Source organism: Netta rufina (genome assembly GCF_964035555.1).
Source record: "Netta rufina genome assembly, chromosome: 6".
NCBI classification, from domain to species: Eukaryota; Metazoa; Chordata; class Aves; order Anseriformes; family Anatidae; genus Netta; species Netta rufina.
This window is the reverse complement of record NC_140129.1, coordinates 9,131,936-9,154,588: the sequence shown is the minus strand read 5'-3', so window position 1 is coordinate 9,154,588 and position 22,653 is coordinate 9,131,936. Positions and strand designations below refer to the sequence as shown.

At 39.5% G+C, this 22,653-nt stretch overlaps 1 protein-coding gene across 1 annotated transcript in view; it reads right to left on the bottom strand.

Moving 5' to 3' along the window:
- The window catches only part of SPAG16 (sperm associated antigen 16), a gene marked incomplete at both ends in the record, with an annotated part of 378,554 nt that overhangs the window by 149,719 nt on the left and 206,182 nt on the right, over positions 1–22,653 (bottom strand). Inside the window, one exon of the mRNA XM_084289402.1 lies at positions 11,709–11,894. Within this exon, the coding sequence (XP_084145528.1) occupies positions 11,709–11,894 (186 nt within the window). The remainder of the gene's footprint in view (positions 1–11,708; positions 11,895–22,653) is intronic.

The following is a 22,653-nucleotide window of genomic DNA, read 5'->3' as shown; positions in this document are numbered from 1 at the left end:
AAAATCTTGTAAAGCAAGAGAGGTAATGTACAGTTTTCAGTAGACACGTAAAGAGGTTTCAGCAAGCCCACATGCCAATGTGCTGGGCACAAAACCATCTGAACACCACCACTGAATCTGCCAGAAGCTGTTGTAATATGCTCAGATACATAAAAGAAAATACCTTTATCCAAAAAGTCAGATGAAGAAAAGCCTGCGTTATCAAATTCCAAAGTGTAACAACGGGCCACTGTTGAAGGTCTCCCTTTACTTGTTCCTATATTGCAAACCAGGAACTCCAGTCCTTTTTCCAAATGAAACACCACTGCACATATATATGTAAATAAATATACATAAACAAACAGAACAGCCAGTTGCAATAGTGTAGAGGACGAAGAGAGCCTGGGCCAGGACCGTGGTGGTGTAAATTAGTTAGCAGTTACACAGAATATTAATGGTCAGGTTTAATCTACGGAGCGCAGATCCACAGCACAAAAAGCAGTGTTGCTCTTGTCGTATGTTAGTTTATTTTCTTCTACATTTTAAATATGACTGAAATTCCTTTAGACCTATTAAATGAGCAAATCCTTTCTGAAAACAATACAACATGGCTGAAATGCAATAAATATAAGCACTTTAATATTTAAGTGAAGAAAATGAATTTCAGTGTGTTTTCAAATTGGTTTTCTTCAGTGCAGAGTTTCTCTATTTGTCCAAATAAAATGGATTTGAGTGGGTGGCACCTTCAAGGAGATATGCGGCACTATTCAATGCCTTTGTGAACCTGGGAAGATATTATGAATAATGGATTTGCTGTGCTCTTAGACACAGAGCCACAACAAAAACAATATCATTCTAGGTTCTCTAATAAGCAGCTGCTGGAGTGAGGAATAAAAAGCCTGGACTCCTGATTTAAGCTCCAGGTGCTGGCATTTTTGCTCAGTACATTTTCATGATCGTTGTAACTATGGGACTGGCTCTGAGCTTTCAGCAGGGAAACGACTCAAACACAGAGTGTGAAGGGCTGAATTCCCAAGGCTACCTCTCCCCATTTGGATTTGCTGCTTTCTTCTTAAGAGCCCATTGCTATACTATACCTGTCTCCCAAATACAGCTGGAAAGCTTCCCTCTGCCAACAGCTGGAAGGAAAGGGTAGCTCAATACATACACACAAAATATAAGAAAATTGGTTTAGTTTCTTTCTTTTAAGGATGTGAGTATACATCCCCATTCAAGGGGGAGAGAGTCCTTTGCTTTATTTTGTAATGAATTTAAAATATTTAAATGTCATCAACAAACTACTCTTAAGCATGAATGGAAATAACATCCAACTGTTTTCAGTGCAGAAAGATTAACCAAAATAAATTTGACAAGTGTGCCTCTGAGTCCTTTTGAAAAGAATCTGGCTTCTGTCTGATAGAAAATCAGAAGACTCTGGGGCACTGAACCCATTCCTAGCAGCATGTATGTTTTCAGTGGTCAACAGCACAGGCCTGGAAAAAACAGCAACTGCTCTTGGGAGTGGGACACATGAGAGCAGGGGGAGGCTGGATAACTATCTGCCTGTCAGAACGGGATGATCTTAGCCTCATGTTGACCTCAAACTTGCAATTTGGAATTGAACCTATTCAAACACACCTTCACATGAAGTAGCTCCACCAATCAAGTACGTCTAAAAGCATGTGTGAAAGAAGCTCAGGGATAGGGATCTCAAGTCCCAGAAGTCCAGCCAGGGCATCTGAAATCTAACGGATTTTAATACTGGCACTGTCGTTTTAGAAGCTGTGATGTCTTCTCATCCTTTTAGAATTACATCTCCAGCAAGAGACTATTAAGATCTTTAGCTGCAGATACCAACGCTTAGCTCATGCTATTGAGGAAGGTGCTGAATATGTCATCTAAGCATTGTCAAGGCTTGAGTGATAAGCTGCTAAGAACTACATAAAAAGTTCACAGACTCAGAATTAAGTTTTCATCAACCTCTGGTGCTAGCTGCTGAATTCACACCCACTGCTGCATACTGCATCCTCAAGCCCTTATTTTCGTCTTAATCTTCCAAACACAGTGAGCTCAGATCTGTGGTACTATGAAACACTGATCTGAAAATCTATGGAAGTGTTTTTGAAACAGCGGAACAGAACTGCAGAACGTCACGTATGCTGTTTTATTGTGTTTTTGTTTGTTTTTACATAGATCAGAAATGTAATTTCAGAGGGGAGGTACCAGTATAACTTCAGCTATGTTTGTGCTGTGCAGCTAACTGGCATGCCCTCTGTGCAACAAAAACTGTCCATGTCTATCTGTTCTGTATTAAATAATTCACTATTTTTGATGACATTTTACTGCAGTCGTAATATTAAGAATATTATTAGCTAGAATTTTTGTTTTGGTGACAGAAATATGCTTGAAAACAATACTAAATTATAAAGAAACTCATCGTTTTTGCATCATCTGGATAATTCCAATACATATTTAATAGGTTTCCAACAGATATACATGCCTTTGCAGGCTCCGAGTTCAGTAAATGTATGCATAAAAATTGTCTTTCAGAGGGTGAAGTGGGAAAGATACTGGCCAGTCTAGAATGAGATTTTTGCAAGACATTGCTCTGAATATTGGAAATGCAAAAAAACGGAGTTGGCAGCATTTTTGTTGTCTTATCCTGATCCTCACCCCTATTAAGGCAAGAGGAAAAAAAAGTATTTTCATGAGAGGCTTCAGACTGGCTATGTAAATAGTTCATAAACTTAAACACTTCTACCTTGGGGATATAAGTTTATGGAAAAGCTTTACAGCTTCCTAAGCCCACTCAGAAGATTCTGAGATACGTCTCAAACAAGTATCCATGCATAGTACCAAATTAATTTTGTTTTATATATATACACACATATATATATGTGTATATATATGTATGTGTGTGTATATGGTTCTACCATTCATGGAAAGGTTTAGGACAGAAATTAGCCCTGAGATTTTTGAAGAACATGACTGATAGAAGAATCCACTGTTGGGTTGAAAATTATAAATAATTAACATTCTAAGAAGGTAAGAAGACAATTCTGTGTCTTCCAACTTCAATAAAGGAGCCAGGAGACCTTTTCTGTATGTAAGGAGTCATTATTTAAGGATGGTTTTTGCAAAGTCTGAATCCTTAAATGAGAAAAGGAAAAAAAAAAAAAAAAAGAAAGAAATTAAAATAGCTGGAGCCAGAGGACAAGAATTCAAACAAGAGAGATGTATATGTAGAAAGGCATCCCTTACAGCAGACCTCCCTTTTGAAATCTAATGACCAGCTCATGTAATTTCAAACTAGAAGATATACGGTGCTAAAAAGAGTTGAACATTCAATTGGAGATGCCTATCCAAACACTGCTGCTTATGAACGGTAGGACACCCTCCTGCTCTTGTTTATTCACTGGAGATACAAGTGGAGAAACAATCTACAATCACTTGTGTTGCAGCACATGGTTTTGGGTAACCATGTTACAGTACTCCGTGTATCACAGACTATCCATGTAATATTTGCCCTAACTGGTACTGACAGGATATGGCTGTGATGATTGAAATACTTCACTTTAATGAACTGGTGTCTTCAATGAATTCTGTAATAATATCTGACAGCTTTCACCGCCGTATGAATTGCTCTCTGTTGGTACAATTCATTTTTGTTTTGGTTCAGATACTCTAAGACAATATCTCCAGGAAAACAAGTTAGGCAAAGAAAAGACTGCCAGTAATGAGTGGATGTAATGCAAAGGAGAGAGAAAACAACTAGATAATGAGCCTGGATATGTAGAGAAAAAACACACTATCACTTATAATGTGCTGAATGTCTGGCTGCTGTTCCTTTGCCTTTGAATACTGAATGCAGGACAGGGGAAAAACCCTGTCAAGATCTGGACATCATTTTGCAGGAGCTATAGTTATACCACCTGCACACTGGGGAACAAGACAAGGATTTCAACATGCACATTATCAAAGAGAGAAAACGACTGAGCCTACTACAGTATTCAGGATCAAGTGGACTCCGTTTTCTGGACCTGGTGGCTAGGATTTGATGGAAAGAAGCCTTCCATCCCTTGCAGCCAGCTCTTGAACCAGCTGTCAGAGAATCTAGGAGGCATTTTGACAACTAAGGGAAACCAAGTAGAAAGGCATCCAACTTGCTGAAGATCGCATTAGTTGAGCAGTTCAAATAAATCAAGCATTCTGCTGTCCAAGAGGAATCCATCAGCCAGCTATACATCATTTAGGAAACTTGCGCATCCCTGGGCTGACAGAGGGCAACGGGAACACAGAAAAATACTGACCCTCTGAACAGTTTTCCAAGCCACAGTGGATGCTGAAATAATAGAAGCAGGGAAGCTACTGAGATAAAATAAGATACACAGTTTAATGTAAATCAAATGCATCTTTCCTTAAAAAAAAAAAAAAAAAAGACATAAATCTTTTTGCAGATAGCTGAATGTAGAGTTCAGATAAGCCACCAGAAATATTTACAGAGAAAAGATCTCAGACATTTTAGAAAGCAGCTCCATCCACCACAGCCTAGTTAAAAAAAGAAAAAAAAAAAAAAGAAAAAAAAAAGTAGCAGTGTGATTTTTGCCCTTCCCTTGGTAAAAAATAGTGCTGTGCATTGAGACCAGTAGCAGAAACCAGAATGCAAAGCTCTTGCTTTTTCAGAAGTGTTGAAAAGACAGAAAAAGGCCTGAAATATTTTCGATATTAAAAAAAATGCCATGTCATTCCAGTTACTAAGAAATTCAAATATGCTTCTCGTGTACAACATGAATTGTCATAGACAGTTCCAGTAAAAAAAAAAAAACAAAAAAACACCACTGGTTTCTCTAGACCTGCAGCCAACAGCCACCCACACGAACACTTCAGCAGAAGCTACACAATTCCTGTACATTTCACAGGGCTATTCCACGGAGGCATGCTTCAGTTGCATCCCAAACAATTAATTTGTGTCATGAAGCACGAAACCTGCCAGCCTTTGTAATACTGCTAACTGCATACACTGTTAATTTCTGTAAGCTTTGAACATCGCTGTGCAACTACAAGCAAGTTCAGTATTGCTCTGACTGCATTCTTCAAGGCACAGAGAAATAACATACTCATAGGTTTCTCATGACCTATACTACTACTAAAAATCCAGCTTCGATTTGCTTTCTTCCCATCATGCAGAAGAGTTCAAAGACCATTCACATTTTTATTTTTTAATTATTTTTTTTTAACGTTACCGAGGAATTGGAAGTCATGTTTTCAATGATGGCTTCAGTAATAACCAACTACACGGCCTTGAGTGAAGCACTACGCCTTTGCCCTTGGTCTCACCAAATGGAAATAATGGCACTGGTTGCCCAGCTCAAGCATTCCTTGAGAATGAGGCACAACCAGTCAGGTTTTCTACACTTGCAAATACATGACCATATTAAACATCTCCCCTTACCAATCAGTGCCGGTTTTCTTTTACAACTCTGTACAAGTTCAAATAAGTTTACAATGTGGAGTTTAGGCGTTTTGGTTTTGTACTTCAAGATTCATCTTTTTTAGTATTGCGGAGATTAAACCGTATTTTCCCCTTAACCCAACAGCTATGCTTTAGATATGATTTTTTTTCTTTCCTGATAATTCACATCTTTAAATTGATTTTTACAATTGGTACTCTGGGAATTATAAAAGCTAGGCTTTAGACTTTCTTTGGTCCTGAAAAATGTGTTATGGAACTCCAACACAATTATAAATTCGGAGGCTCGGGCACGGGCCTCTCTTTGATTTGAGGGATTAATAGCAGGTTGTCTCCGTAGTACTCCTCCGAGGATTCCAAAGGGAATTCTCCTTTATCAAAATGGCAAGCGCTTCCTGATGGGCTGTCAGGACACATGTTACAAACTACCCAAAGATGGGCCTTCCACGGCTCCCCCAAGTTTTTCTGCCTGCCTTCTAATTTCCTGGAGGACATTCGTCTTCTTCTGAAAAGAGATTAGCTTTGCTTTTGCGGGCATCAGTGAAACACGTTCTCGTCCCGCTGAGAAGCAAGCCAGGCACCAGCCCCTAGCCAGGGGTGTTTCAGCAAGGATGGTACAGGCTCAGAACCGGGACTGTGTTTTCAAATCTTCATGAGGTTCTTCAGTGGAGGTTTGATAGAGGCCTGATCTGGATGGTTGTATTGGTGTGAGAAATAGCTACAAACCTGACGGCCGGTATTTCGTTTCAAAGCTGGGCATTGCGTAAGGGAAAAGGAAGAAAATGCAACAGAGTGTAATGTACAAGAAGCCCAAGGAACCTAGGCTCAGCTCTGTGCCTTCATGTGGTTTTGATGGTATAAAGCGACCAGGCTGACTACCCAACGTGTTAAGCCAAGCAACATGAACTTCTTCACTGAGACTAAAGCAAAATAATAAAAAAACACTATCATAGCAATTTAAAATCAATTTAATCATGTCTTGCATTGCACACACTGTCAAGATGTGTTAAAAATAAAAAGTGTGCATCATCATCATTGCACAGTATTATTCCAAGGGAAGCTATAGCTGATTATCACCTCCTAATGAAACTGAATCTATCCCTGCTGTATTTCTTTTACATGCACACTACCCTCCCTCTAAATTCCTAAAATTAAAATGCTCCCTATGGGAAGAAGTAAAACTAAATCCAGCAATGATCAAGCAGAGACATGAGATAACAGAAGCTAAGCCTCTGCTTAATGTAGGCTAAAGAACAAAAGAAGGAATTATGTAAATACACCAGGAATTCTTTTGTGTCTTTCTTTCTAGATAAAGTAAAGAAAATTCCCAATTTGGGGCCAGAAAAGCAAAAGTAGTCAACAATTATTTTGTGTCTATTTGAAAATAAGTAAAAGAAGATATAAACACCTTAGCAACAAGATATTGTATTAGTGGTTGTACAGGTTAATTAACAATGACAGTGATATATTCATTTTGTTTTAATTTGCATCTGAAGAACTGCACCAAAGTAGCGAGTGAAGATCGGCATAAACAACTACATATTTTTGAACTCTTTAAATACAATTTTGAGCATGGGAGAAATGACAGGATCCTAGACAGAACGTATTGTGTTAAGTGAAAAGGCAAAGAAGTTAAGTGAAAATGCAGATTAAAACCCAGCAACCAGCGAGGGCCCCCGTTCCCATACCTTCATTCCCCCCAAAGCGTGCTGCAGGACAGTACACGATTACATTTCTCTGTACCCTAATTCTGCCATGTTCTGCACTACCAAAAGGAATGAGAGAAGAACAGAGAACTGGCCCAGTGACTATATAATGGATAGACCAGAGGGGAAAAAGTTGTACATTAATCCTGAATGTTCTGGCCTCGGTGCCCATAATTTCTCAAGCTTAAAACATAAATAACATTTTTTTTGCATTTAACATACAGTCTACAGCACGTGTTTGCAAAACTAAATAACCGCCTGTGTTTGCATGAGATATATGAAGTTCAGTTGGATTTGCATATCAGAGATCAGGCTGTGAATCTCTGACGATATTTACAGTTGGATAATTGAAATTAATCCTACCAAAATGACTTTGACAGTCTGAATTTATGGTCTGAGAAAACAATCCAGGAACTGTTTGCCGAGCTATTAACATGGCTGACCATATATTTCAATCTAAGCTGTGCTGCTGAATAAAATCTACTTACAACTTCTAAACTCCTTCCTTCCCTCCCTCACTTCCTGTTGAAGTTGCTCACTAAAATCATTAAAAAGATGGGATAGTCTTGAAGACAGGAGATATACCGGGGTTTTGCTGTTTTGTTTTCTACTTTTCAAACCATGGCAGGTACATTAGGGTTTTGTTTTGTTGGTTTTTTTTATGGATATTATGGCATTTTATTTTTCATTTCCTTTAAAAGCAGCCAATTCTCCCAGCAGAAAGCACTGAGAAGTTTCAACATCAGAGCTCAGCCTGCCTCAAGCCCTGCTGTAACATGGAAAATGGTCACATCTTAGCATGTGTTTGTCTCCTCAGAGAGGATGAAAGGTGCTTGCGTTTTTGTTTGTTAATGTTTTCTGTTGCTTGGTGTTTTCTTTGTTGTTGTTTTTTAAACTCAGCACAGACCTTTAGATAAAGGGCACGTAAGTTGTCACGGAGAACACTTAACTAAAGCTACCTCCCATTATCCGCCTGGTAGGACTGTCATCTGTGGCTAGATATATGACAGACCCTTCCAACCTACACAGAACAAAAATGCCTGTGAAAAATACCTACTGCAAGCAAAATTAATTTGGCAATAGGTTCACCTCCTAGTCAAACAAAACTCAAGCAATTAGCAAGCTCGATTTTCTTATCATTGGCAAACAATTATATAATTTATAAAAACTGTTGGCAACCTTTCCTATTTCAGGGATGCTACACACCCTGTATTCTTTGGGTTCTAATAATGAATTCAACAACTGTGAAATTTGCACCTTGGGTTTCCGTGTTAAAAGAGGAAAACCCTCCCCACTTTCATGACACCAAGTTTTCAACTACAGAAGACTCTGCTTTAGTAATTTCAAAAGTTTCGTTTATAGATTTTTAGAAGTATGTTTTTAATATACAAGAGCAGCTTTATGAAATCTGGAAACAAAAGGACAACTACCAAACATTACAGAAATGTAAGTAAATAAACGCCACAAATATAAGTACCTTTAGTAATATCCCTTATAGAGAGGTGACAGTCGGTAGCTCTGATCCTCATCTTGCTGCCCCCTGCCCCCATGTGATGCTTTCCAAGAATATTCATTTTGAAAGCAGGCATACATTTAAATATATTAGGGAAGAAAGAGTTATAAAGACTGTCACTTATAAAGTGTTAATTCCTTCTTAGTAGAAAGAATGAATCACTATATTAAGCAGAGTACCTGCAATCACTGATACTACCCTAATACAAGCACATTATCTTGGGCTCTGGCCCCTATTCAGAGACGGCTCGTGGCAGCTGGCAGACACCTGAGAAGTCTACAGAAGATGAGCAGATAAGCACACATTCTGGGAGGATGAGAAGAAAAAGATTTTCTAAGCACTGAAAACCTTTGTGGCAAGCCTGCTCCACCTTCCTGTTTTGTTGCATGCACTCAGACTGTAAAAAGTGTCCAAATGGGGTTTATATGGTACACAGCACAGCTGGCTTCGTGTGTATCAGAGAACTCCAGGCACACAACAGATTTATAGGTGGCACAATGGGCAACACCTAGGATTAAGTGTTGCCAAACTCAGCCAATTAGCTTAGCCAAGTAGTACTGCCAAGCCAAAATACTTTGCAGGTTCTTTTCTGTAGCATTTCTATATAGAAGCACCAACAAATAAACAAGCCAAACAGAAAATACCAAGTTAATCTGTCAATAACTCTTTTTTTTCCTCTCTCCACATACTGCCATGTATTCTGTATGGGTTGCTTTTTCACTGGAATTCAGTACACTTGACTGTTCTGCAGAAGCAGGTCTTCAGGCAAGATGTCTTAACCATGAAACCATCATGGTCTTGTCATCAAATCCTTCTTTTTTTTTTTTTTTTTTTTTTTTTTTTACAGAGGCTCCTCGAGAGTGCCTCATTTTTCTGCTGTACCCACGTAGTATTAGGTGTGTGTACACCATCTGTTCTACATACCTTGCAAGTTCATCCAAACAGACTAGCTGAACAGAACTTGATTTTTTGGACCTAGTTAATGTAACATAGATAAACCCATGGACTCTTACTGTGAGCAGACTGGGAGTCCACCAGTGGGGTGTGCAAGTGAAGCTTTCTATGTGCTTCTGAATATTCCCCTCTTAAGCACTCCTGCTCCCTTCAGCCACTGAGTGTTTTGCATGACTTAGGGTCTCACTAATCATATGCTGATAACTAGCCTTTCACATCATGGCTGCACTCCTCACTCTCCTATTTTCAAAAGCAAAATGCACATCAGATACGCTGAAGGTAGAAATGAGAGTTGTTAATGAGTGTGAGTGGGAGGCATGGGTTGGCGATGAAGATTTGCTTTGATACCTCTGACTACAAAAGCTTCCTTGGTGGAGAAGATATTTTAAAATGTCTAAACAAAACCTCCCTTATGCAAATTCAAACCCATTCTGACATAAAATTAAAGCTATTCTTAGTATTATTTCTTAAAGGTCACGCATATGCCATAAAGGCTGATCAAAGTATTAAAATGCTACAACAGGTTAAGAAAAGAGGCAACGATACAATAGATTTCCAGTGCTTTCATTTCTCAGCAGAACACTGACCATTAATCCTTATTATTGGCAGTGAGGGTGGAAGCATCATCTGTTATCAGAACTGGCTGACCATTTCTGTTATAAAACCTACTTCTAATTGCCTTGAACTTTGTCAAAAGTTAAAACTCTTTTGTCTGTGGTTTTATGAAACCTGAACATTTGTTTCAAGCTTTTGTTTTAGTTGCTGCTCTCCGCTTAGCCAAAATAATTCATCCACTTTTAAGAATAAAGGGAGTGAAAGGATACATTGCTTATCTCATGTTGAAAACAATGGCTTTATTATAATTTAATGCTTCCCCATTTCATGATTTGAAGGCAAGGCTAAAAATCTGATGTTAACAGAGTTTTAATTAGCTCTCAAAAAAAAATTAAAAATCTGTTCATATTTGACCAAATTATAAAATTTTGAAAAAATCTCAACTCATACATGAAGTACTTCACTTACAACCAAAACCCTGAACCAGCTTCACCAAGCGTGCTCCCAAATAGGGCTCTGGGGTCTTGGTTGCAGGGCTCACTGCAATTGCAGCAGACTGAGGCTGATCTAGACAAAATGGGAGAGAGAAGAAAGTGTACCTTTGCTTTTTCAGTGAAGCTTCTTTCCCTGTTGTGGCCAACAAGCTCGAAGCAGTATTTTGCCTCATTCAGATACAAAGGAAGAAAAAGACAGAGAGGAAATGGCAAACCCGTGAGGACTGGATGATAAAGAACCAGTCAAAACACAAATGAGACTGGAGAATTATCCGCGGACTGATGACATTCAGTTGTTAGAAATCAGACCAAATACAGTGCAGGGGTGTCAGTAATACTGTTCCTGAATTACTCAGGAGTCTAGAAGGAAGAGTTCAAAACAAAATCCCATTCCATTCCTTTAAGGCATACATTATTCAAAATATGTCAGCTCAAATATAACTGAATAAAGTTGAAGAACTGGTAAGCAGGAATATACTAGTATTTCCAGAAGCACCTTCATAAAAATACATTTGCCTGAGTAATAAAGAAAATGAAGAGGTATAGCTGATTTATTAATCAGGACTCACACCTTGCCAAAACATATATAACGAATAAAATAAATTTCCACTTGTCTAACCTAAAATTAAAGTGTGTTGTGCTCATAAGCTAGAAATACAAAATAGAAAACCAAATTAACTTTTTGTTGTTACTTATTTAAATTACATATTGAAGTTTCACAAGGCTGTGACCTTAGAACCAAACAAAACCCTACAATAACAACAACAAAAACAAGCACAGAACCACTGATGCCAAATGAAAGCAAATACCATTCATGGCACAATCTTAACTCCTTCCCAGCTCTTGAATTTGTAAAGCCTTTATCTAGTAAATGATATCAAAGTTGTTGTTTCTGCACCACCCCCATTAATCCTTTCACATTCCTAAAGTGAGATCCACAAATTGGTGCTGAACATCTCTCCAAGTGGGCTAAAACACAAAACAGTGGTTATTAAGAAAAGCTATCCATCAGCTAAGTATCTCCAGTAAGTCCATACCTGTTCACGTCCCATATTTTACTGGTGCTGTCCATAGAGGCAGAAGCCACAAAATCACCACAGGAATGCCACGAGCAGTCCCATACAGCTTGGGCATGTCCTTCCAAAGTCAGAATGCATCCACGCTTTGAAAGGTCCCAGATTCGCACTGTTGCATCCCCACTTGAGGTGACCAACTGGGTGCCACTGTTGCAAGGAAAAATAAAGAGTAGTTTAGAAAAAATGGTTAAATAACAACTGTAGATTTTACATTAAAACGCATATGAATAAAAATTTATTTGCAATCGTATTTTTACTTAACACTGCTTCCTGATATACCATAGATGAAGCAGTCATGTATTAAATGTGCTATCAAAGGAGAAGAAAAGATGTGAAGTAACTATCTTCCATGAGAAAGTAAATATGGGTTCCAGAAACGACTTTCTTACTTTTTGTAGCCCATTTATGAGTTTATTGATAAAATAACTTAAGCCAAGGGAACAGCTTTCAAAATAGAATAAAATACCTTTACGGAAGAATTTTTTTATTTGCCAAATCCACAGCATTTGCTACATATAAATTATTGTTTAAGCATTCTAATATTCTCTCTTGTGACTCAGTACAGACACTAACGCACTCACTGTCTACTTCATTGGTGCATTACATAAATGGAAAATACAGCATCCAACTCAGATTGCGTGGCCAAAACTTCAGGTATTATCTAGTATGGTTCTACTGCATGGAAGCATGGACACGGTTGCAGATTAAAGGTCCACGTGGTTCAGCAACTTACATTACACCACAAGTAGGAGTGCATTCTTAATTAATAGAAACCAGCAAGAATAAATAAGCAGAGTGGTATAACACTCTCCCAGCCCCAGGCTGTGGCTCAGGATGTCTTTGAGACAGAAGCTGTACATCTTCCTAGTCAACAACCATCCATGGACTGGTTTTGCCACGACAAATTAATTCTTGAACATATGCACGCCACTGGTACCTACAGTCTCTTGTGTCAAGAGTTCCAAAATTTAATTAGGCATTGTGTGACAAATTATTTGAGGGTCATAAATACCTTGCTTCATTTCATTTGATGCGTCTAATTCTAATATTGTGATGAAAAGTAAACATTGACTATACATTTACCTCCTCCAAGCCAATTGCGATATTACAGGTTCCCTATCACAGCATTTCACCCACAAAACTGAAGACCCCCATTACTTTGCGTTCATCTGCGTTGATTTTCATCTGCCACTTCATCGTCAACTGTTGCAACTGGAATTCTTCTCCTGCAATTCTTTACATGCAACCAGCATTTCCACTGCCCTAATTATTCTGATGAGCAATTCTTCCACCTCATTCTCTTCCCCAGTTTCCAAGATCAGCTAAATAACTTCGGTCCCAGCACAGATCCCTGTGGGTCTCAGATAATCATTTCTCCATTCTGAACATGACATTTTATTCCTACCCTTTCACCAGTTTTTAAACTCACAAGAGATTTTTCCTTTTTATTCATGACAGTTTTGCTTCTTTGAGAGTTTTTGTTGAATGACCTTAAGAAGAATTTAGTGAAAATCCAAGTGTACCGAATTTATGAGATCTCCCCTGTTCAAATGCTCAGCGAGCCCTTCAGAGAACTCTAATAGATTTCTGAGACAATTTCCAAAGCTGTGTCCACACCTCCCAGTGTGCTTCAGTAATACAAATGCACCCGGGATCCCGAAATTTTGCTTAGTCTACCAGTCTTCCCAGTAGAAAGGTTATGGACTGATCCACACCCATTCAGAGCCTTTTAAAAAGGCTGAAAAAAGTTAATGCAGCCTTCTCAGGTTACTACATTCGTGATGGAGGTTTTCTATTTTAGTTACAAAAACAATTGAAGGCCTAAAATATATTAACTTTGGGTATTCAGACTCATTTCTCTGCTGTTACATCACCAACATCAGTAAAAAGATCTAGCCTTTAGGATCCAATAAGCACTGCTTTTATCTGAATAATGGGAAATATGTTAGCGCAGGTGGTACAAGTCCTTCTTCCAAAGCTCTGGATGTAAAACTGCTTGCTGGTTGATTTGAGCAACACTACTGTTCAACTTAGACTATCTAAATACTTAGTTCACTGTTGTTAAAAAAAAAAAAAAAAAGGAATAAAAGAAAAAAATGTAAAGAGGGCAGAAGGGAAAGGTTGTCAAAATATAATATGTCGGTTTTATTCTTCCTTACCTCCTTTTCCAATAGATGTTCACCAGATTGCTTCATAAAAGCATCTCAGACAGCTTGAAATATGTGCATCATTTATTTGATAGATCTTAAGGGGAATTTTGCTTTTATGAAATATCACCTAACTAAACTTTTGACCATTTTTTAACACTTATAGTTTAGATTGTTATTTTCTGTGAAAATACAATTATCATCCTCATTAAGGCAGATACGTTCCCCTACCTGAGACAAAGCTTTGTGAGTTTAATCTCTCAAAAATTTGAACGCAGCCCAGTAGTAATTCTGAGGCACGTTCATACACAGCAAAGCGCAAAGCGAGTGAGGGCTGCAGGAGGAGAACCTGATTTGTCAAGCTGCTAGGAATAAATGTGTTTTTATTAATGAAACACTTGTACTCTTAATAACTCAACCTAGATCTCACTTCTGGAGATGGATGAAATTAGTGAAATGACAAATTACCATACCCTTTATACATTTATGAAATAAGATCTATTTTAAAACAAATTCAGAAGCAGGTATAAAGTGGGACTGATGAAATCTATAATTGATTCAGAGGGCAGCAGGCACTGCCACTGTTGTGAATCGCAAAAAAAAAAAAAAAAAAAAAAAAAAAAGATTTATTGCTTATGCATTTTTTAATATATAATCCCAAAAATGCCACATGAAGAACTGGTTCCTTGGGCTGAATTTTAAGAAGACACCATCCAGGCAGTGATGAAAATCTTTCAGAAAACAGATACGAGCAGGAAGATAGCACAAATGGATTCAATTTGGCAATCTGTGGCAGGGGAAAGAGTTACAAATGAGGTTTAGCACTCCTCACAGACCAAAGGGGAGAAAAGCAGAGCTCGTGGAGACAAAAGAGCGGTTTGTGGAGGAGAAGTTTTGAGAGACAGACTGATTGTTGTTTTTGCCTGCAGTAAAATGCTCAGACACAGGTATTGTTTCATCACACAGAGCTGCAGCTCTTCTTTAATTGCACAATCACTTCATACATGTGAAACAAGATTATCTGAAAAAAATAAATCAGGAAAAGTGGATATTTTTAATGATTAAGCCTGTCAGGTTATAATATCCACACAATCCTCTAACGTTTGACGGATTTTCAAACAAAATGCATACTGATTTTTAACATAAAACCATATGGAAATACAACAGTATATCCTCAGCCTTAATTATCAACAGCTATATACATAATCTCCATTTGAATTTAAAATTGATCACTAACAGAGAAAGCTCCAATTAGTTCTGTGCCATGTGTGTATCTGTAATTCAGAAGCTATTAAACACTTTTAATTCTTTGTATTCACCAAACAAATCAAGGAACCAGACAATGTATTAGGAGACAAGAACAACAGAAACCTGATCTTCTTCTGTCAACTCAAACACTCAAATTATGTAAATAACTTTGACAGCTTCTAGAAATTTGGTGCTAGCAATAAACTTAGTTATTTTTAAAGAAACTAGCAGTGGATTTGCTTATTCAGACCCAATCAGTTGGCTTTACAAGGTCTCGCTTGCTTTGTTTTGAGGGTTTTCTCTTTAGACTGTCTAGCTGACCAAAGCACTAGAGCAACCGAAATACGCCTGCACAGCTCGGAACCAAGTCTTTGTGCAGAATAATCTTTCCAGACAATGTTCTAGACCATGGAGCCTGTTACACCCATAATCCCCACACTGTTTCTAGGGACTGGTCTTTTTCCCTAGTAGCAAATATGGATACGGTTCTACTTTTCCACTGATTTCAGGTACTCCATAGATGCTGTATTCTATCACTCCTGAAATGCGCAGAGAGGAGAGATCCTTGGAAGAACTTATTCCACGGCCCACAGGAGCAGATGGACCATTAACTTTGTAAACTTGAACGAACCTTCCCTCCCTCATATTCTCAACACACACATTTCCTTTCACTATATAGTCCTCCTTCTTCTAGATTCATTGTTCTCACGGCAAGATGCCTCTCCTTCAATTAATTACCTTACCCACTTGCAGACACCTCAATAACAAAGGGTCACGCTCAGCAAGAGCACCCCCTTTGGCTCAGCATTGCCCTAGGACATTTCAGATGATGGTTTCCTTCAGGGAATGCAGGTGAGATGTCGGCAGTAGCTCCCGGGATGGTGCCCTGCTGCCAAAAGCTGACCAGCATGGCAGCATCAGGGCAGATGCAGATAGGGCCCCTCGTGGGAAGGCCACAAGGCAAAACCAGTCGGGAAAATCTGAAGATTGCCTGACCACGAACCCCATCCTTCAAAAAAAACTTACGCAGGTTGCCTTTTTGCATAGCCAAAATAATGGATGAGGCCATCATGTGCCTGAGGGTCTCTCTCTCAGGATCCCAAAACTACCAGAGCAATACCTCTTCATGACCACTGAGCACTCACAGTCAGCTTTACTCCAAGTACAGGTGCGGACAGGTTACATTTCCTTTCCCTCCAGTTTATTTAGGAATGAACAGCAATGCAGAGCTCCCTGTCCACCATACCTCATCTTCAGAGTTAATCTCAGCAATATCAGTTTTAGCAGTTGTCAGCGCCAGTCCTGTGAACAAGGCAACAATTTCACTGCTCTATTCTACACGGCACTGAGTGAACGGAGCAACATCTGTGCTGCTAGCACTTGTATGTATTATTTATGCAGCGGTGCAGACATGCCTGGTGTTCTGCAGACATAAAGCAAGAGGCAGCGCCTTTCCTGAGACAGTTACAGCCTAAATCAAGAGGAGGGGAGCAAAGCCTTACACACAGTGCTGGCAAATAACAGTTCTCAAAGCAATGCACTAAAACCAACAGCACTTGTGTTCAAGTTTTGTGTCCTAGCAGAGCTGCAGCAGCTGATGGGAACTTAGCAGTGCAGCATCAGCAGCTCAGCAACACATTTTAAGCATGCAGTCTAAAATGTTCCAGGATTAACAGCTTTTTACAATGGCAAACAAATACAGTAAAATCAATCCTAAGCAACTGGAAAAATGTTCTGTCTTATTTACTCCTATTTATGCATATCTTCTAAAGCACAAAAGCTTCTAAAAGCCACTGGACTACTGGCAGTATCAGAGTTGGTAGACCCTAAATACACCAAAACCCAAGGGCAGAACTGCAAATACAGTTAGAGATCACTAATTTTGGTGACATAATATGATAAGCTAAAGAGGAAAGATAGTGAAGAAAGAAGGAAGTGTTTAGTGTACAGCTGTGCAACTCTTAATAGAAAAGAGTTGTTCCATGAAAAACAGAGCTAATGAAGCCTGAATGCCTATGGATGTGTCTTTTGCCTCCTAGCACCATCACCTTAGCTGTTGATTAAATATCTATGTTAGGAATTGCTCCATCCTTCAGACTCAGGTCTCTCAAACTCTGTCAGAGTTAGCCTGCAGGTTAAAAGTTACTGGGGAGCACAAGAGAGAGGGTAAGGAACCTGTGCAGAAGCAGCACAGGGAGCACATCCTTGTAAGCTTCGTTTTGCTAGGGAACAAGGCAAAGAACTGCAATGCAGATGGTTGCATTAGGGAAGCACACACCTACCAGTAAGGTCCACCTCAGGTCATGAGAGAGCAGCATTTAAACACACTCTGTTCCATTTGATACTAGAAACAAGGGAAGGGATGGAAATGCCAAGCCTGAGTTCAGCTCCACAGTCATCATTACTCTTCTTTATTGCCCTGCTTTGCCGTGGTGCGTTTCTGTCACAGCCACTCGTTTGCTTCTCACCAGAGAGAGGGCGAAAACTGGCTGAATTTAAAACAGCCTGGGGTCAACAGGTCATTAAAAAGGTTCCCGTAAGAAAACACTGAAAGGACAACAGGTGATTTTTTCCACAGCAGGCAGGAGACTTGCCCGGCTCCTTGCTAAAAGGTGGTGTGGACACAATGCTCTGCAAGTGCAGAGGAAGACAGCACGGAGTCCTGGAAGAGGAATACATCAAGGGTTACATGGAAACAGCATCTGGCTCAAAACTCCTCTGAAATGAGCAGCAGAGCCCAGGAGGGTACTGAGATAAGCCTTCACAAATGCTTTTCCCGTTCTTACCCACGTCTGGGCATTCCCCAGTACTCACTGTCGGGAACAGGATGGCAGGGCAGGAGAATTTGGCACGTGCAGCCAAAGCCCTGAGCCTGCATTTGAACAACATTCACAGCAGCAAATATTTTGCTTCCAAGAGATTTTGTAACCTCAAGATACAGCCTTAAGATGTAGTTCACTTTTATTCTTTTAATCCTGGAGTCACATTAATTCTTCTAGGGGATATTTTGTATTAAAACCCCTATTTTTTTGAGGCCCATGGTTTGTTTTGGCTGTTGCTTTCATTATCCTCATGGACTGTATGTGTCTAAGACATACCTTAATTGTAATATGTTACATCCTTCAAAATAATCTTAAACCCAATTTTACTCCTTTTTTATTAATAGACATAAAATATCATATATACAGAAGGTGAATGCTAGAATACTCAGAAGTATAACCATGAAAATGTCTTGCCTTTTCCTCATTTACCACCAGAGCTAAGGGGGAAAAAAAAAGAATTTAATTTCAAAAATGCAAAAATCAATCCTAAACTGATATTCTATAAACCAATGAAGAAGTTTCCAAGCCAGGAAGCAGTGCAGAAATCAGCAGACGCTGGATAGCAAGTAGGTGCATGGCTTTCTGTCTGAGAAAAAATGAGAAAACACTTCTGCAAAAGTCTGCAACACAAAGCTCCCAGCTGGAAATTGTCAGCAAATTGTCAATGCATAGCATGCCAAGTGCAAACTTGAGGTAATTTTTCATTCCGTATTATCTAATTGCTCCATCTTTTGATCATTTTTTTATGCCTATATATTGACCCCAGACAGGACGCTTATTTTCCCCTGCCATCCTACCTGGCCAACAGCTGGGTGTGATATTAAGGAAAAAGAAAGCAAGCATTGTTTTGGTATGGCCCCTCTCCTCAGTGCTTCTGGAGGAGAACTGGCATCATAGAAACAGTATTTATTTATTTATTCGTTAATGTTCACCTGATTTATTAAAACTTCCTTGAGGCTACATTACACTTTCATGGCTACGATGCTGTAAAGATAACATGCTCCTGCTACCAAAAAAGATTCCCAGGATGGCATATATGAATTTTCACAGAATTAATTTAAGTTACTTATAAACAAGTCCTCCATATTTTAAAGCATTTTCCCTTTCTGAACTGATTGCTGCTGGTAGAAGCTGGCACATCCAACCATGCGCAGACACACAAACTGCTTTTTACCTGGTGCATCTCCCACTGCTCTTACCAGCTTGTTTCTGTCACAGTGCATGATTATTCCTTTAACTCTGGGTTTTGGCCTGCTCAAAATGTAGCCTTAGCCTCGTGATGATGATATTTTGTTATGTCCACAAGGTAGCAGATTGTTCCCATTCAGTTTATAATCTACAAAGGCCACAGTCAGGCCTGCTCCATTCAAATCCATTAGCTTGCTAAAATGAGCTGGGTACCTCTGCAAAAATACTGAGCGTGTGCCATTCACTGCAGGCTAGTCTTTTTAAAGTATAAAAAATGAGTTAGCTGTCTTTCAATGTCATGCAATTAAGAGTGGTTAAATGAGATTTTAAAATAATTTAGGCACCTGGTAGAAGGCAATTTTTAATACATGCAAAATTGCCTTTTAGGAGGCTTTGGAAGCACATCAGGTAAGGAATAAAAATGGAAAAAGATAAACTGGTTACAATATTTGGAGCTTAGATGCAATGAAATCCATGTCAGGACAGCAGGCGCCAGACAACGCAAGGGTCCCTCCGAGGTTTAGAGACCGATGGACACCTTTTTAACCAAGAAAAGTGGTTAACCAATAAATACTGCAAAATGTCTGCGTTTTCCAGAAACACCTTCTATTTGTGCCATTCCAATGTTTTCCCTCATTGATGTTAATATTAGCTTAATTCTCCCTACAAAGTATTACATTTCAAAAATAAATAGGCGTGTTTAGCCCACATAAAACTATGCACAGTATCTCTAATATGCATTAACAGCATGTTTACAGTGTGTCATGCCAAATCTCAACACCCATCCCCATCAGGCACATCGTTCTACCTCCACTGGAGTGACTCCAAAACCTCAAATTTTAATAAAGGGCTGTTGAAGTAGGGAAAAGCCTGGTCTGGAAGGAGTTCAGATACAAGAATTCCATGTACGGAGCAGATTTATGACCCGTATTAACAATGATAATCCTCTGTCACAGTTCCCCTCCATGCCAAAGTTGTGGCTCAGCCATTTCAAATCCATTATCAGCCCCAAATGGTTGTCCAGTGATGTCTAATCTCAATCAATAGGCAGTAATGAGCCACAGCCATTAATCCCATCTGCGTGTTTGCACAAAGCATCATTTTTAAGCTGCGTATTTATATGCACAGAGAGTTCAGAGAGCGCACAGAGACTTCACAGCATGTGAAAAGTTCTGCACTGGGATTTGAACGTTTCCCAAGCACCTGGAAGAATATTTAGCTCACGCTGTGTAATGATCTCTTGATAGCGAAAGCCCAAGAAAATGCATAGGGCAGTGCACTAGGCAAGTGCTTATATTTTGGGCAACTGATGATCTTACTGAGCCATGCCCTGGGGATAGGAACATAACCAAAGGCAGAGGATTACTTAGTGGAGGCAGTGATCAATAACAAATTAAGGACTGAAGGAGAGTCGAAATGCTGAATGTTAACAGAACCCTGGGTAGCTACAAGAGAAAGCAGAACACCAACATTAATATAATCTTCCATCCTGTAACACAAAGGTTTGATATGAAAAGTGAATTTCCACTTATGAGGCAATGCAGTCTAACACCTGATCACTCGAGGCAGAAAAACAAAAACAAAAAACAAACAAACAAAAACCACCAAAACCTCAAACCCAGCAACATTTAGCGAGCTGATCTCGAGGACACATATCCTGTGGCCTTCTTCCTTTCTGTTCCCCATTAATTTTCTACATAAACAAAGAATACAATTATAACAAGCTGAGAACAGGGTTCCCCACCCATGTCCTTCAAAGGTGAAGGAAGTCCTGATGCTTATTTCACAGCTGGTCAACACCTCCTGCTACCTGTGCCACTCTAACTGAAATTACCCAAATTACTGCAGTGACGCAGCTTGAGAGGAGATGCATACATACAACATTTAAACGACAGCCATACAACTCTTGCCTGGCATTTGTACTCGAGACAGATTTCTTTACTTCAGCCATTAAAGCTTGTTGCATGCTAATGAAGATTCTGAATTAATTCGCAATTGAAAGCAGTAATGTACGTTTCAAGCCTTGCAACGAGATTCATGCCAGGAAATTCAAAATCTCCACAGATCAATCTCTGAACATAATGCCCAAGGGTTAGGGCATAAGTTCTGAATGGTTTACTAAGAAAACATATTAAAGAAATACATTAGGAAATGTTGCATGTATACAGTGAAATGAAACCAGATCCATGACTAATAGAACATATTGAAATCCTTGCATGGGTTAATCTTCTAAATTTGCGGTAAAATAGCTAATATAAAATTATTACATGTGCTGCTGGTAAAGCAGCACCAACCAGAAAGCACTTACAGTTCTAAACTGCACTGAAGTGGCCAGATTATTTCTGTCAAAAAGAAAGAAATGAAGGAAACAGACACAACCGCAAGGGAAGATGCTGACTTCAGGCATGCCAAACCCATAATCAAGCTTTTCCTCCGTAACACTCAAAACATTATTTTTCTCCCCAGCGAGATCGCTGTGACTAGGAGGAGATTCCATGTTACGTTCTTCAGCCACGTCCCCCCTGTGACAGTAGGACAGCAATCCTGGGGAAGAAGTGGAACCGAAGCTTCCCACAGTGGAGCTCTCCAGGTGGCTGCGGGGAGGAGCTGAGCAGCGGGGCTGGGCTGGCACCAGGGCTCTGGAATCGAACACGGGAAGGCTCTGGATCCTCCACATCCCCACAGCACGGGTCCTTGCCCTAATCATCACCTCTGAATGTCCTTGATAAAAATACCAGTGTAGGTGAAACCTAATCTTCCTATTTTAAAAGGGATGTTTCAGTACAATTCATGGTGTTTTTTTAATGCATTCCAAATATTTTGTGTTGATTTCCAACCCGAGTATCTTACAGGCTGCCTCACAATTGAGGCACCATTCTCCAGTCAACCCTACCAGTAATGTTTGTTATTTTAACAGCTACATGTTAGAAACGCACATTTTAACAACATAATGAACATGTATATCTCCTTACCTACTCCACTAGAAACCCTCACAGCAGACTTTAGGGACAAAACAATTGCCTTTATTGCACAGAAGAAAACAATAATGAACCAGGAATGTTAAAGGCAGCGAGATTATAATTGCACACAAAGAAACATAACAGAAAAGATTCTATTAAGAGAGATGTTTTGATGTCTATAGCTACTCTGAATGAGCCAGAGGAAGGCGTTCAGCCGGAACAGACTTGGGCCAACAGCAGTGCCACCAACCCGAGCAGGAAGCAGCAAGCTTTCTGTAACATTAACTCCCCACTCCCAAGTAGGGATAAATACCGCTGAAGCTAGAAGAAACCCTACGCTGCCCCAAAACCTGAAGCCTTCGCAGTGAAAAGCAGCTTTTGCTCACAACCAAAGCAAGTGACTTGAACATCTGCAAACTGCGTTACTTCTGGCGACTCCCGGGCAGCAGCTCTATGGAACGGCAGGAACTGGGAATCAGGGTGACGTGCACGAAAACAAACCCAGGAGCTCCACGAGGAGACAGCAAATTTCTACAAAACA